Source organism: Numenius arquata, chromosome 2, assembly GCF_964106895.1.
Source record: "Numenius arquata chromosome 2, bNumArq3.hap1.1, whole genome shotgun sequence".
In the NCBI taxonomy this organism is placed as follows: Eukaryota; Metazoa; Chordata; class Aves; order Charadriiformes; family Scolopacidae; genus Numenius; species Numenius arquata.
In genome coordinates, this window is record NC_133577.1 from 102,944,760 (window position 1) to 102,960,576 (window position 15,817).

The 15,817-nt window shown below is 36.9% G+C and overlaps 1 protein-coding gene across 1 annotated transcript in view; it reads left to right on the forward strand.

The window, feature by feature from the left end:
• ZNF277 (zinc finger protein 277) overlaps window positions 1–13,505 on the forward strand; it is a 55,800-nt gene extending 42,295 nt beyond the window's left edge. Inside the window, exons 7-12 of the mRNA XM_074168801.1 lie at window positions 2,250–2,382; window positions 9,358–9,425; window positions 10,558–10,654; window positions 11,178–11,220; window positions 11,852–12,026; window positions 13,079–13,505. Coding sequence (XP_074024902.1) covers window positions 2,250–2,382; window positions 9,358–9,425; window positions 10,558–10,654; window positions 11,178–11,220; window positions 11,852–12,026; window positions 13,079–13,271 — 709 coding nt within the window. The 3' untranslated portion in view covers window positions 13,272–13,505. The remainder of the gene's footprint in view (window positions 1–2,249; window positions 2,383–9,357; window positions 9,426–10,557; window positions 10,655–11,177; window positions 11,221–11,851; window positions 12,027–13,078) is intronic.
• The last annotated feature ends 2,312 nt before the right edge of the window (window positions 13,506–15,817 follow it).

The window sequence follows — 15,817 nt, forward strand, 5'->3', positions numbered from 1 at the left end:
GGCCTGACAAAGAACATGCAGTCACAATAGATAACAGGTTAACTTCTTCCGGAGGTGAAGATGTATTAGGAATGTCTTTTATGTTATCATAGGTGTTGCCTAATGCACTGAGGTACCTTGCTCACTGATAAATTGCAGCTTTACTATTTATTTAGTAGGACCTGAGGGTTTCGTTTAGATGGAGGTTTCTCAAAGCCAATCCTCTCTGTCATTAGTACACACACTGAAATTGCTTCCAAAGCAGTGAAAGGCCACTCATCCTACTGCTAAAAAAAGACTTAATAGCTATGCTAGTAGAATAGTACCTGAAAATATTATTAAGAGGAGAAGAATCTTGTTTCAGGCAAATAGCATGACTACGTTGTGTATGCTGAGGAAAAGCGTTAGGTACTCTTCCTGGGAATGCCTTTCACAAGTAGACCAAACACTTTGCTGTGAGCAGGTGGAGCAAAGCAGATATTAAAATTCATAGATGTATTCTACCATTGGACCTGTGATTCACCAACAAGGCAATGTCTAGATTTTGAGGCTGCAAGCACAAGGAGAACTCAAAAATTCTTTAACAGTAAGCCTAAATGTTACAACAGTTCTTGGAAGGATACTGAGAAACCTGAATTGCTGCCCCACACACAAGAGCTGAGTGGAATCTGGGTGCACCTTTGCTGAAGGAGTATGAGGGTTTTCAGGGTGTAAGTACAGACCTTCTAGGCACAATATTAATGGTTTCTGTTGGGGCAAATGCTTGAGTAAGAAAATAATTTTCTTCAACATCTGTATCTTAAAACCTGGGGAAATCACAGAAAGGCTTGACCCAGACACTGTTAAAATTCCTTCTGACTGTACAGTCAATCATGCTTTCATCTGTGAGTAGAGAGAAAAAAAGGTGATCATTTTAATTCAGAGCCACCACTTTTTTTTTAATATCTGTGTTTTCTGTGTCTTAAAGTGCTGTTGTTTTTCCCTCCCATCAAATTGTTTTTCCTGCTAGCCAGCATCTCCAATACAAGGATATAATGCCACAGTTACAAAGTTTTTATTTCATGAGAAATTATTTTCTAGGGGTTTTTCCTATTCCCCTGCAGAGATAATTTTTCAAACAGCCCAAGAAACTGTCTCCATCTTGGTAGGATATGTAAGCCATCACTTACAAGAAAAATGTTGTAGCACTTCAGCTAACTAGAGGCTCAAGACCTACATCCATTATACGAGGATGTTCATGTAAGTTCAGGGCTCTGCTACTTCTCTGCCAGAAAGAAATGACCATCATCTCTTTCAGGGAGAATCACCTACTTAGGCTGAAATGCAGATTACTGTCCTCATAGTCCACCGTCTGAGTCAAGAGACTTGTCCTAATGCTTTATAGGCTCAACTTTCAATTGTCGGTTGATACTACAGTGGAGAGAGCAATTATTTTATAGTACTCAATTTAAGACAGCGCCTATACTTCCATTTTGTTTTAATCGCTCTGGAAGACATACTTTGGTAAAATTCTCATTTGTTTTCAAATGAAATGTTTTCAAATGAAATGTTTTCAAATGAATGTTTTCACCTTCTCAAGTAATGTGTGTATATATGTATAACAATTCATGTCTATACATGTGAATATATGCATATACATATACATGAATTATTATATATATACACACATGTGTATGTGTATGTGTGTATATGAATTTATTTACTAAATTTGTTTTCTCGGGATTTCAAAACCCATTGATTACCCTGCAAAGCTTCCATTTAGTCTCTCTGTTGAGTTAGAAGTATAAAACTTCCTGTTTAGCTAATTTAAATTGTTTTTAAAGATATGGAGCACATTCAGAGTTCAGGTTTTTTTCACTCTAAATTACAAAGAAACAGATACTGATGGATTGGATGCCAGTGTAAGTGCATGCTGAGTTAAGAGTTCACATGTTGACAAATCAGCGACCCTCTCGTGCCCTGGTAGGAAAATTTGGGGTAATTAGACTTTTCTTCCACTTTGCATGTGGGGCAAACAGTAAACTTTTTTATTACCCATATTTTCATTTTATGTCATTTTTGTCATCTTTGTGTTTGATTGACTCTACTGTGTTCTAAGATTATTTTAGATTAAATGAACTTTTTTTTTTTCAAATAAACTTTCTTTTCCATTTAGCCTGCTGTCACATGCTTAGGATTAATCTTACTGTATATATCTCTGGTTAATTTAAAGATATTATCTTGTATTATTTTCATTTTAACATACTGACCTATTTACCTTTTTATCTTAGTTTGCAGTGTTTATACTGTGAAAAAGTCTTCAGAGACAAAAACACACTTAAAGATCACATGAGAAAGAAGCAGCATCGCAGAATCAATGCCAAAAACAAAGAGTATGACAAATTTTATATCATTAATTACTTGGTAAGCGGTTCCATGAATAATTAGTAAATTGACTAAAGAGATACAGACAATATCTTGTTAAAAATGAGTAATTCCAAACCAGCAATTAGTACAAAGGTCAAAAATCAAGTGAAGGACTCTTAAGAAATATGCTCATTTATGGTATGATATTCTGGATAATTGTTAAACTAAGGAATAGTAAACATCTGTTGTTGAGAACTGATTTTGAGAGATGTGAGAATGCAGCTTGAAGAGATTCTAATCATCATGTCATTAGTGCTCACTCTCTGCTTTAATAACCAGAAGGGAAAATGAAATAGAGTAATGAAGTAAGTGGAGGTCTAACTTGAATGCTATTGGCTTTGAGCTTGTTTTCTACAAACCTTAAGCTGGAAGGGCTCTTCAGAGTATAAACTAAATGCAGAGGAGGAAAATGAAAGATGCAGAGATGACAGAAAAAGTAAGTGTTCGTTTCTAGCCTCCAGGTAGGTGTGTGTTGCTATGTATTAATATTTTTTTTCTCTCAGACCTTTGAGAGTGTGTATGCATGTGTGTGTAACAGATTTTCACTTCACTTGCTGTCTTCAACTCGTGAATATAGGAGCTGCTTCAAAAGCTGCTACATTCTGTCCCAGAAATATTTCACCTGAACCAGTCTTTGCACTGGTGTTAATACATGTGTTAATATCCAGGTTATAAATAGGCATCCTTCACTGGTTTACCTGCTTTTTCCCTTTAATTTCTCTCCCTGGGTTTTACTCTAATACTAAGAACAAGAAGTTGTATGGTTAACGCTCTGCCAAGTCCCTTTTACCCAAGATGGGGTGAATTCCCTCTATGATCTTGTATACTTTCCTCCCAAAGATGAGTGATCTGAGGCCTATATTTTCTTCTCTAGATATTCAAATATCACTGTTTCAGAGACTGACCTATACATGCTGCACAGTGGGAAAAAAGTTATGAAGTTTTGCAGGGTAGATGTTGTCAGCTCCTCAACAGAACTGAGCGTTCACTTCTTCCTTGCAAGTTAACAGACTTGAATTTAACATTGTAATTGTTTTAAGTGATTTTAATAGTTTTGTTCTTCTCTGCTAGTCCTGCAGGTAATCGTATGTTTTCAGAACTTTGCATCCTCTTTAAATTACGTTCTGTGTCTAATTTGCATTCATTATTCAGGTTTGAATCTGTCCCAGCTTTGATCAAGAAATTGAGCTAGATGACTGCCCAGAAGCACAGAGAACCATGTGATACTCCTTCAGAAATTTTAGAGACATGCAGGAGGGTCGTAAGATCAGTGCAGATGCACATAAGATCAGTGCACAGTGGTTGTGTCATGTTAATAAGCAGAATATGCCAAACTAAATATAACAGCAAGACTAATATTTGTATACCTAACCCTTTTCCCACTCTCTCCAGTTGCTCCAAAACTGGTGGCCTTATCCATGCTGTCTGCTGATAATGATCTGTGGACTGTACGCTTCCTGAACCATGTCCAGGCATTGTCTGGGTAGTGCTGCTGACGTGGCCACAGAAGATGCAAACTGTTAAACAGTATGGGCAATCACAGGACAGTGCTCAAGTCAGGGCCTTGGTCCTCTTTAGTTATTGGTGGTATTCTGGGCAGGACTTTGCAGGGTGACTTCTTATTCCAGCCTGAATCAATTCAGGTATTGATCACTTAGCAGCATCACTTAGAGATCTATTTTTCAGGACCTTGCTGTTACAGACAGAACATGGTAGATATCATTCAAGTAAGATATGTCAAACCACAAAAATGTTTAAAATTGTACAGGGGCATCTGCACATGCAGGGTTTGTACCACTGTGCTGTCAGTTCTTCTTCTGGGACATACTTTGAATGATCACAATTCTTTGTCTGGCTCTATATGTGCTGCTACAGCCATGTTTTCTTTCCAGAAGTTTTCAATTGCCTCTCACTATGTTCTGCCCAACGGACTGTTTCTGCTCAGTCTTTCTGATCTTTCGAACTGTAGCCGTATCAGAACTTCTGACATTTCTTCTTTTAAAGAAAGGATTTTTGTGGAATAAAGGATTAAAAACAGACTAAAACCTCTGTCTTAAACACTTATACAATAGTTTGCTATAAAATGTGTATTTACATACTGAGGTTGCACAAGATTACATTTTTCATTAATGTGAAACTTTTAGGAAAGTTCCTATGTAGTAGAAAGTGTTTGCTTTCAAAATATTCTTTGGTAAACCCTTTATTTTTGCACAAAGGAGAAAAAGATAAAAGGGAAGAACTTTCATGTAGTCTACAGCAGATTATATTAATGTGATAGATTCAGCTTAAAAAAAAAAAAAATCCTATATTGAGTGAATTCTAGATGTTATGCAAGGTCTGCTTTCAGTAATGACTTGATGTAGAGATTTTGCTTCCTCTCCCCCACAATTTCCCTCACAATTTACTAGAGGATATTTTTTTTAATGTGTACTATCAAGCTTTACTGACTTATCAATGAGGCTTAAAGATCTGTGCTTTGCATAGCTCTAAATGTCCAGGGGAATTATACAATTTCACAGACACAGACATGGATTAGATATCTTATCTGAAATGACAGATGTACTGTTTCAAAATTTACTACTGAATTCATCTTGACCTAAAGATGTAGATGTAAAATTTATCTATTTTTTGTATGTTTTCCCAGAAAAGGTTGAATTTTGAGAATGTAATAGAGATATTTCTGTGCCAGTTTGATCAAATTTGTTTTCATCATAAAGAGACTATAAGACTAAGTAGGTCTTTAATGATAAACATCAATATTATTACAGTCTTATCCACCTTACTTTTAGGATGTGCACTATAAAGCTTTTCTATCAGCAACTGGATCTTAAGCTATTTAATTGGATAGTTCTTTAGCACAACCATCTTACAGACATGATTGTCCTTTTTTTACAATTTTCCATTACATATTATCTCCACCAAGCATTGCGTAAAATAGTCTTATTAAGCTGGAACTGGCAGTTTTCTTTATTTTGTGGGTTTTGTACTGAGAGGCTTTAAGGGCTTTTTGTTCAGATGTCCTGAGAATGTCTGCTGAATTGCCTCATGATCTTCTGGCCAGTTCTTACTTGTGTTTTTAAGCTGATGGCAAAGCTCCCATTGATTTCATTTAAAGCAGTAGGCTTGCCTGCCCCCTTCCTTTCCCTCCATTCTGCTTTTGGCTTCACTTGAGATCTTAGTGCGGTTGTAAGAATCTGTTTTCATAACGAGTTAAGTTTTATGTCTTTGCGTTGGTAATTCCCTCCCCTAAATTTCCTATTTGGCATAGCAATGAGTAATATAAGTGCAAATTCCTTTTGGTATTCTGCGACTTTCTATGACTTTTGTCATGACCTACAAGCTGCTTTGATTTGTCTACCCCCATATTATTGACATGTTCTGTTGCACAGGGGTTAGTGTTAAGATAAGAATATTACACATGATCTTTAGTAGGAGTGGAAGCTTTTTTTGTCATACGCATGTATAATAGATATCTTTAATAAGCAAGTATCAAAAGTTTATTATTAGATAGTTACATTGAATTAGAGTGGGAGTTTTGCAATTATGCAAATGACTTGAAAGGCAGTGGGGTCTCTTCCCCAGTGGATTTGGAGATCTTTTGTAAGTATGGAAGATGATACCAATCCTATTCGGAAAGGCTTGAAGTATAAATTGTAAAAGAACAACTGATAGTATATGGTGAAGAACTGAGCAACAATGCATCCAAGATATATATGTAGGTTACATTAATTTTCTTTTCTCCAAAAAAACTTCCAACCTGTTTTTCTTGTTTCTCTGCCTGTGTTAGATTGTGGCCCCATGACTCACCTTGCACAAAGAGCCAAGTAAAAATAGAGAGGGAATAGCTTTGTAGTCTGTAGTGCCTGCTGGAGGCCATAAAAGAACAGACTTATAAAAAACTCTTATTCCTAGCCCAAGGAGCTGAGGTGGACCCAGACTGACAGGACCTTTCCTTCTGTGTTCATCTGATTGTTACCAGCAGTACTTTCAGTATAAGTATCCATTGTAGGAAGCACAGATAATTGTTTTGAATTGACTAATGGCATATATCTATAGTAATGTAACATCCCTGTAATGAATGCGCGTATGACTAAGTTAGATGGTTGGAAATGGTACCTGTTACTTACTAGAAAACTTAATTCATAAAGCCTTTACTTTTCCTCAAAGATAAAAAAAGATGTTTTCTCCTTCTTGCCAAGCCCTAAATCATCATTATTGTCTGTTGGGGGCTGGGGGAAGACTGTTTTGTTGTTGGGGTTACTATTTATATTTAGCCTGTTTTGACTTACTCAGTGTATATTTCATAAAATAGTAAAGGAAGACCTTTTATCAGTTGGTGATAGTTCAGGACTTAATAAAATCCCCTAAGTCAGGGAACGCTTCATATTAAAATTCACCCAATGTCTATTAACTAATGTTGGGGTAAGACCATCTCTTCTATCTGATAAAGCATCTCAAGCTCTGCAGCAATATTAAACAATTCAGATGGTCACAGTAAGGCAGGTGAGAAGAAGGATGAGCAGAAATTTGCAGGGGAAAGCAGCATCTGTTTGGAGTTTCTGAGCTCCACGGGCCTGGAACTACATTTGCATGTAGTTCAGTAACTGCTCTTTTGGGAAAACTGCTTGAGATACCAGCTGCTGTTTCTAGTTTCTCCCATCTCAGCACTTCTTCTCAAGTTGAGGTATGTTCCCTCAGTGAAGCACACAGACCTTCTCCCTGTAGAACCCTTAAAACTGTGCTCAAGTTGAGAAGATAAATTGCCTGTGAGTCAATTAATCTCTCTGCATTTGGACTTCATTTTGGAAGAGGAAATCAAGCCACACACATTTGCATGCTCCCCTCACTTTTCTGTAGGAACCTCCTCTCTGTGAGGTACACAGGAAGTATTTTTTTTTAGAAAGTTAGTTTTCCTTGGGTATATTGCAAGGCCTGCAGTTTTCTAAATTATGCGTTTTCTACTGGTTGAACTATTAATAATGTCAAGTCTAGTTTTTTCTCTGGTTTTGTTAAGAGTTTCTTGGTAATCTCTAGAGATGATTGCTGGGAGCTCTTGCATCTTGGATGAAAGAGCAAGGGAAGTTGAATACTTAACAAAGACGTCCTTGGTCCCGGATGCCCATCAAGCTGTAGAATTGAAAGTGTTTTTTAAAAAAGAAAATTATAAAAACTGAAAGAGCTTTAGGAATGTTTCGAAGAACTCTTTCCCAATGAATTGCTCTGCTTCGGTCTCTTGGCACTTTCATCACAGCGTGCCTGGTTATCCATTCACCATGCAATTTTCCAGTGATACAAGACCTGATTAGCTTTTTCCTTTTTTTTCTCCTCTGAATATAAATAGATGAGGGAAACAGAGACCTCTTAGAAGGTCGTTCTCTGCTACCTTCACAGAAACACCAGAAAGAAACAGCAACAGTAACAAAGCTTGTGCGTGGTTTTCCCCTTTCACCTTTAATTAAAAGGTGAAGCTTAATATTGGCTGCTGTTTTGAACAAACTCTTTTGTGCACACATACTTCAGCCTGGTAAGGGGGAAAATTGTGAGAATTTATCTTCATTTTGCAGTGGTTGTGAGCTGCTATCCTCTCGTTAAGGTGTTAACATTAACAGCCATAGGAAACTAGTGTGCAGCTGGGAGAACATGTGGTGAGAGGTGTTAATGGCTTCATGTTATCTCACAGTAATGGTGACATTAATGAGTCTCCCCTGTAACTCGGAGAGTTTACTCACTACCATGTAGCACCACTGAATTAATTACTGAATTTTCATTCTATAATATATGATGGCATTATGTTTAGAGCTCTCTAGAGACATTTGTTTATCATTTACCTGATAGGCAATAACAGCTTTGAAAATTCTCATTAAATTGTTAAATGATGGATATCTTTCCTTTTTTTTTTCCAAACAACAATAAAGGCAATAATAACACTTGATACTAAGGATATTATTAAATATATTTATCAGAGGGAATATTTGAATGAAATAAATGAAAGAACGATCTTTTTATTATCTGCCTTTTTAATGGAGACAAGATCATCAACTATGATCTTTGTGAATCCTTCACAACCATCAAAAGCATGAGTCAAAAATACTATTTTGGTTACTGGTTAGTTTGCTCTGGTTTATTTTTAAAAGCAGGAAGAATCAGAGGAAAGAAAAACACTGACTAAAGAACACTGCTGGTATTTCAGTAGAGTGCTTCAGCTTTTTATTGCCTGTTATTTGTATCGCAGTCATGCTGAGAGTGCTTGCCATTGTGCTGAACGCTGTACAAATGTATTGGGATATACTTTGTGCTGAAGGTCTTTAAGCTATAAATAAACAACACAAAAAGTAAAGGGAAGAGTAGAACACCATGAATAGATGTGCTTAGATTCACGTTTGAGAAGGGTATGGAAGAGAAACCGGAGTCTGGCTCAGAGATCTACGCCCTGGCTCATCCTGCCCGTCTGGAGTACTCTCTAGCTAGGTTTGCACCATGTGTTTTTAATGACATAACCTTGTAGAAGATTTGAGCGCTGCCTGATGTAGCTGTGCCAGCCAAAGCCTCAGGTGTGATAGCTGCATTGTTTAAGCAGCATACGCTGCACGAAGAGCAAGGTAGGCAGATTGGATTGAGCAAGTTTGATGGCAAACTCAAGGCAGTGATAACGTACCCGCCTCGGGAACATCTTGGTAGTGTTGCAACAGTCTAGTTTTACACGCAGCTTGGATCCTCTTCTTGAAAGCTCTGCACCAAATCACCTTCTTTCCAGACATAGGGTAGGAATGACCCATTAAAAGAAAAAACAAATTGTTATTTTAAAAACTATTATTAAACCAGTGTTGTATGACTACCTTTAACTCCCAGAAATACCAAAATAATCCAAACTAAGACGTTGATTGTGACATCCCAGGGGTTCGCTCTGTTGATATATAAATGTGATGTTAATCAGGAAATCTTTTTTCTTTTTCTTTTTGTTTTTCTCCGCAGGAATTTGGAAAGTCCTGGGAGGAAGTGCAGTCGGAGGATGACCGGGAATTGCTGTGTAACCTGGAAGAGTAAGAGTTACTTATGTGGCCATTATAAAGATTGGCAAGACCATTATTACTGAAAGTAGTTAGAGGGGAAATGCTATGCATAGTTAGAACACAGTTAAAATTCATTTAAGCCAATCAAATCAACTCCAAATTGTTCTCCACAGCAAGGGCTGTAAATTTCATATTTCAACCACAAGCCTATTTTTTGTTTGCCTTTTGGGCAAAACAGGTTTTTTGACTTGTGTACTAAAAAACGGTTGAATGGGTTTTGCTCAAATTTAAAAGTCAAGAGTAAGCTTCAAAAATGTCAGCATGAGAAAGGAATGGTACGAAAAAGCTGATAACAGGATTTTGAAGGAAACTTTTCAACAGTGCTGATTTAGGACAACATCCACCCCTCCTCTGCATTCTTCTGTGGTCCAGGCCCTCAAATCACTACAGAAGTGGCTTCCTTGGCCATAAAGAATTGAAGAAGAAGGAATTAATTTGTGGGTAACAGGGCCCCTGACCTTCCTGGTTCTGTCTGTGACTTGAGCTTAATTTTGCTTGATTATACCTGGTTGCAGTTATATTTCTGTCTCTCAGCAGTACTGGAGTTCTAAATACATGTGTTGGTAAAGTATTTTCTGTGTGCTTGTCTAAACATAGCATAAATTAGTGTCTCTTTCAGGAATAATAATATTTGATAAGTAAATAACACTTAGAGTGAACTCTGCCTGATGATTATGTCTTTGGCTGGTGTATTGAAAGATTAGAAAGGTATAAGAATTTTAAAAGACCTTATAAAAATAAACACTGAACGCAGTATTTGATGAGTTGCCAAACTGGATAGAAATTCAAGTTAAGATCCTGTTTGCTAGTGCAGGCAAATTCAAGTAGGTCTTACTGCCTGTCTTACTCTGCTTGTCTTACTGTCTAATTGTTTAAATAGTAAGTGCTTAATTATTCTTGACTCTGTAGTTTTTTTAGACTGTAAACCAGATTCTAATCATGTATCCAGCTATAAATCCACACTCTCTTCCACTCCTTTAAATTATACAGTTTCTCTGGATTTAGTTCTAGTGCTGTGAATACAGAATCTAAAGTGCCCTTTTACGAAATGTCTCTTCTATTTTCTATAATTAAATGAATCTTTTTGACTCTTAATCATAAGAGACTGGTCTGACTGGGAGGAGCATCCTGTGTGTGCAGTTTGCCTGTTCTGTGAACAACAAGCAGACACCACAGAAAAATTGTATCTTCACATGCAGGTAAGACTTGTTTTAAATATCAGTTCTTTCATCACTCTGAAATTAAGAAGTAAGATTGTAGCATCTTTGTTAAGATCAAATCAGCTGCTGCATTAGAATGCCCTCTTTAGTGCAGAACTAAAGTACTGCATGAATTTCCAGCATCTGTTCTCTAAACATGCAGAGGAGTCAAGTTGTACATTGAGAGTGTGATTAGCTATTACTTGTCTGTACAGACTGGTACAAACAATAAAGATGTAGCATCTTTAATATTATAGTGCCTTGATGATTTAATACATTTGATGGTTAGCATCTGTGTTTCAGTTTTAATAAACTATTTAACAGGAGTGTTGCAATTTAAGACAATACAAAAGTTTCTTATGAAACAAAATTTCTGAGGGTTTCTTTCATGTACATATTTGTGTTTGCATGTCTATATTCATTTGTCTGTGTCACGCTATGAAAAGCTGAAATGTTTTTACCTTGGAATAGGAGAAGCAGTGGAAATAAGATATTTTATTCTTTCCTTTTTTTTTTCCTCCAGAAATCACATGGATTTGACTTTCCTAAAATAAAATCAGAGCATGGTGAGTAAGAGATATTGTAATTGTCAGCATTTGCCACTAATGTGGAGAAAACCACATCACAAGAATAGTGGAAAACAAGTGTAGCAATTTGATTTTTGTTTGGACATTTAACTTTTCCATTATGGAAACTGTTTCTGTCAGCTTACAAAAGAACATACAAGAACACTTTGTGTGATATTTTCTTTAAAACCATTGGATTATTTTTCAGAGTAGCTTCAATAAACACTCGCTCTATGAGTCCCAGGTCTGGCTGCTGGAGCCCTGTAATAATAATAATAATTATAATAACAACAACAACAATAGTTGTTGTTGCTGTTGCTGCTGTTGTTGCTGTTGTTGTTAAGACTTGCTTGCAAGGTAGAAGGCTGTGCTCTAAGCTGTGTTTGGCCAATGTTTGCTTGCTCCTGTAGACTGAGAGGAAACAAGAAGTTTGCAATTTTTACCTTAAAAAAAAGGGCTAGTTCCCCTGCAGCTGGGAAGAAGCATTTGTTCAGTTAATTTGCGAAATTACAGCAATCAGGCAGTGCTGGTCTTCAGTAAACCCTTATCAATCTTTATGCTTAATCCAAGAAAACGTTTGTAAATTAAGTCTCTCGTTCCTCAAGTGCTTGTTCACTACCGTCTCTCCCAGGTCTGAACTTTTATCAGCAAGTAAAGCTAGTGAACTTCATCAGAAGAGAAATCCATCATTGTCGTTGTTACAACTGCCAGGAGAAATTTCAGTCTAAAGGAGAATTGATAAGTCATATGGAAGAGACCAAAGACATTACATTCTTGCCCCCGAGGTCTACATGGGATCAACCACAGTAAGGGCACACATTTTTTCCAGCACTTATACTGTTACTTGATAATGTCTGTAAAACAGTAAGTTTTCTGGGTTTTGCCAGTGTAACAGTGCCCTGAGCTCCCCAGCTCTAGTGGCCCAGATGAAATAATAAATCGTCTCAAAAGTACTCGGAATTGTAAATCCTTGTACTGTCTGAAGCTAAAATGAACATGTGGTACTGCTCTTCTAGTTGCATCCAGGATGCACTATCCCCGTAAATTGTGTCTGTGCTGTCAGGTCAGTATGCTAGAGAAGTTTATTGTTGCAAAATTGTCTTTTGCCTGTATTTGCAGTTGTGCAGTGAACAGTGAAAGGCATACGTGGTGCACTTGGAGCAGTTTCCCTCCTGGTGGAACCAAGGTTGAATCTGTGCATCAAAGTGACATCTCAAATGCCCCACTTGTGGGCACGAGATTCTTCCAGCCATTAGCTCTCTAGGCAGATACAGATCATGCCTGGGATGGGCATCTGGCATGTATTTCCGTGCTAGTAAAGATATAGCCTATAGAATATCTCTGGATATATAGTTCTAGAAACAAACCAAACCCCTTCATTTGCATGTCTAATATAGATATATGCATAATATCTACCTAACTTAAAGCATCAAAACAAGTTGGTTGTTTACTCTTAGTTTTCTCCATAGCAAATAGAGAGTATAACATAACACTTAATTCAGGTTGTAAGTAGTCTGAATAGGTCTGGGAGATGATGCCATGGGTGGTAAAGCACCTATGTTGTAACTCAGACAGTTCAGCATTTTTTGTGGAACAAATCCGGATCTGTGGCTTCAGTTGTGACAACATATGGGTGAAGAAATAGGGGAAAGGACTTGGCTGTTGCCAACTCGTCTGTATTACTCTTCTGGGATGTACATTTTAGAAGATGTACTCTCATTCCAGGCAACTATATTTGTTGGGTTTCTTTTCAAACTTTCTCATTTTTCCTTTTTTAAAATCTAATTTCATAAAATATGCTCTGCCTCTTTCAAACAAAATATTTAACTATCTAGTAATTATGCCATGTTGCTTTCAGGTATTATTTTCCTACCTATGAAAATGATACACTCCTGTGCACGCTGTCAGACAGTGAAGATCTGATAACTGAGGATCAAAGTGAAGATATCCCTGTTGTAAGTGAAGATATATCCAACCTAAAAACTCTCAAACAGAGCAGTGTTTTAAACCAGCTCCTCTATGAAGAGAACAAGAGTCAGGAGAAATTTTGACCTTGAATCACAGTTGCTGACCTTTGAGTGTTTCTTCTGCAAGACAAAAAAAACCCACCTACATTTCTTTCACTGATACTGGAGTACAGTTTAACTCATAAATGTTATCACTGGGGAAATATTACATGAATGGGAATACTAAATAAAATGTAAGTGTAAACTTTTTTGGTTTATCTTCCTTTAAATTCTAGGTTTATTTTAAAATTAAATGCTGAATTTTCTGCTTGGGTCTCCAAAAACTTTTAGTATTATATACAAATAGGATTTTTCATCTATTTTTTATTTTTTCTGAATACATAAGAATCAGAGTTCTATTTTAAGGCCACCTTGTGAAAGGCACAAACAATTGAGACAATGTGTCTTGATATATGAGCCAATGAGTGAGTCTTCTATGTCTTATTGCTGTTAGCATACGGAAAAGAGCCTGAATTTAACTCTTGGTCTGTTACGTAAAGCAAATTTTGCTATTTTTAAACTTAGACCTTTTTCAAAATTAAAACAGATCTGTATATCTCTATTATTCATCATCAGTATATAAGATACATGGTGCCTGTTCTGAAAACTGGCTCAGAAACCTGGTAAAGCCCATGGATATCTGACTGCATGGAAAGATGCCAATCCAACGCCTAAAAAAGCATAGGAACAATTGCAATCTCGGTTGTATCAAAGATCCAAAGAATTTAAAGTAGGTTTGGTGTATGGTCATGAACTGAGGTGCAAAAGAAATTACTTAGGGGATTGCAGACACATAAATCCAAATTAAATCCTCAAAATCTCAACTCAACTGTTCATTAAAGTTACAATATTTCCTTTAATATTGAACTTTAAAATTCCCAAAGTAACAGAAGGTCTTCAGCATGTCCAGAAATCACTTCAGTCTTGATAAGGCAAAGCAGCTCAGAGCATAGGTCCTGCTAGGATGATCCAAACTAGGTATTCCTGCCTCTCCTTCTCCTCTGAAATCTTAAGTAGTTCCAGAGTTCAGGTTTTGCTTTGCATAATACATATAACCACTTTCAAAACTGGCAGCACATTCTTTTTTCTTCTTTAGGTCAGTGTTAGAGCACTTGTTCGAAGTGTGGGAGTCTCGTCTCAGTGCCCTTCCCTGCCTGGGAAGATTCAAAGCTGTAGCTTTGCTTTTGCACAGCCCTCATTGCCTTAAATAGGTTGCTGTCAACAAGAGTTGTTATTTGTCATTATAGGGTGATTGAGAATTATATACAAGTCCCTGGGAGCAGGAGCTAAAGTTCAAATCTTTACCCGTGTTCCAGCCTAATTCATCCTGCAATTCCTTTAATTTGCATTGAACTTGCTTTCTCCTGGCATTACACATCACCCTGTAGCACCTTTCTGTACTTCCCCTTTCTTATTTTCTCTTGGGCCCAGGTGCTCTGGAGATAAGTTAGAACAACAGGATGCTTGTACAGAAAATGTACTGAGGAAGACAGATCAGCCACTTAACTGCACCATGAAACAGAGGCAGAAGCAATATCTGACTCTGTCAAGAGGAAATGGGATAGAAGTGGTTCAGCAGGTGCTGAGAATACAGACAAAAGAAGGTGTAGTTATATGTCTGCATTGGCTTTGATTAAACAGGCAAAAAATTTAGGAGGAGCAACCTCAGGATTTTTTAACTAGAATATCTGGCCATCTTAAATAAGCTATAGTTGGTACTTCTTGCATTTGTAAACTTCTTAATTTCACGCAGTAATCGTAATGGCTGTTGCTGTTGATTTTTTTTTTTTCCCTCTGAAGTAATTTTCTTCCTAAGCAGTTATTTTCTTCCTAAATGAGAAATTGATTCCAGTCTTAGCTTTTCAGTCAGATTCTTAGCTGAGGTGAGACGAAGAGTTGATGGGGTTTACATTAATGATAAGTGTGTTGAGCACTGGAAAAAATCAGCAAGAGAACTATGGCTAAATCAGCAGCACATGAATGTGTTTTATGGCAAGCCCCTCTCAGAAGGGCACATTAAGGGAAACATAAAATTTTATTGATATATCATAAAGTGAAATTGCAAAACACTTCCTAATCATGAGGAATGTTGATGCTGAGTCACTCAAATCCCTACAAAATGAAATCAAGAATGTTAATATCAGCAATATGGAATGACTGCTGTTCCTGGTTGTAACAGAAATTTGAAATAGCAATTTATCAGTCTAGAATTAAGAGAATATCTTGAGGGAAATTGTATAAATAACATGGATTGATTGCCTTTTTCGAATAAAGAGGGAAAGGTACTTAGGAAAAAATCTATCAGCACTGTATAGCTGTTCACTGAAAATACATGGAACATGAGAAGGGTTGATCTTGTTGCTTCAGATACGAACAGCAAGCAACAAAGTAGGTTTAAAGTATCTGTAAGTTCACAGAGAGAGTTGGGGTACAGTTTCTGGAGTAAAAATCAAACATCTTTGTTTAGCAGAATGATTCTTCTAATTGACATTTTATTGGAGCATACTGTATTTGTTTGTATAATGGCCACAATTTTCCCTAGGCATTCTTGTCCTTATCTAAAGCAAAGCCAGCATCAGTGTCTGTTTTAA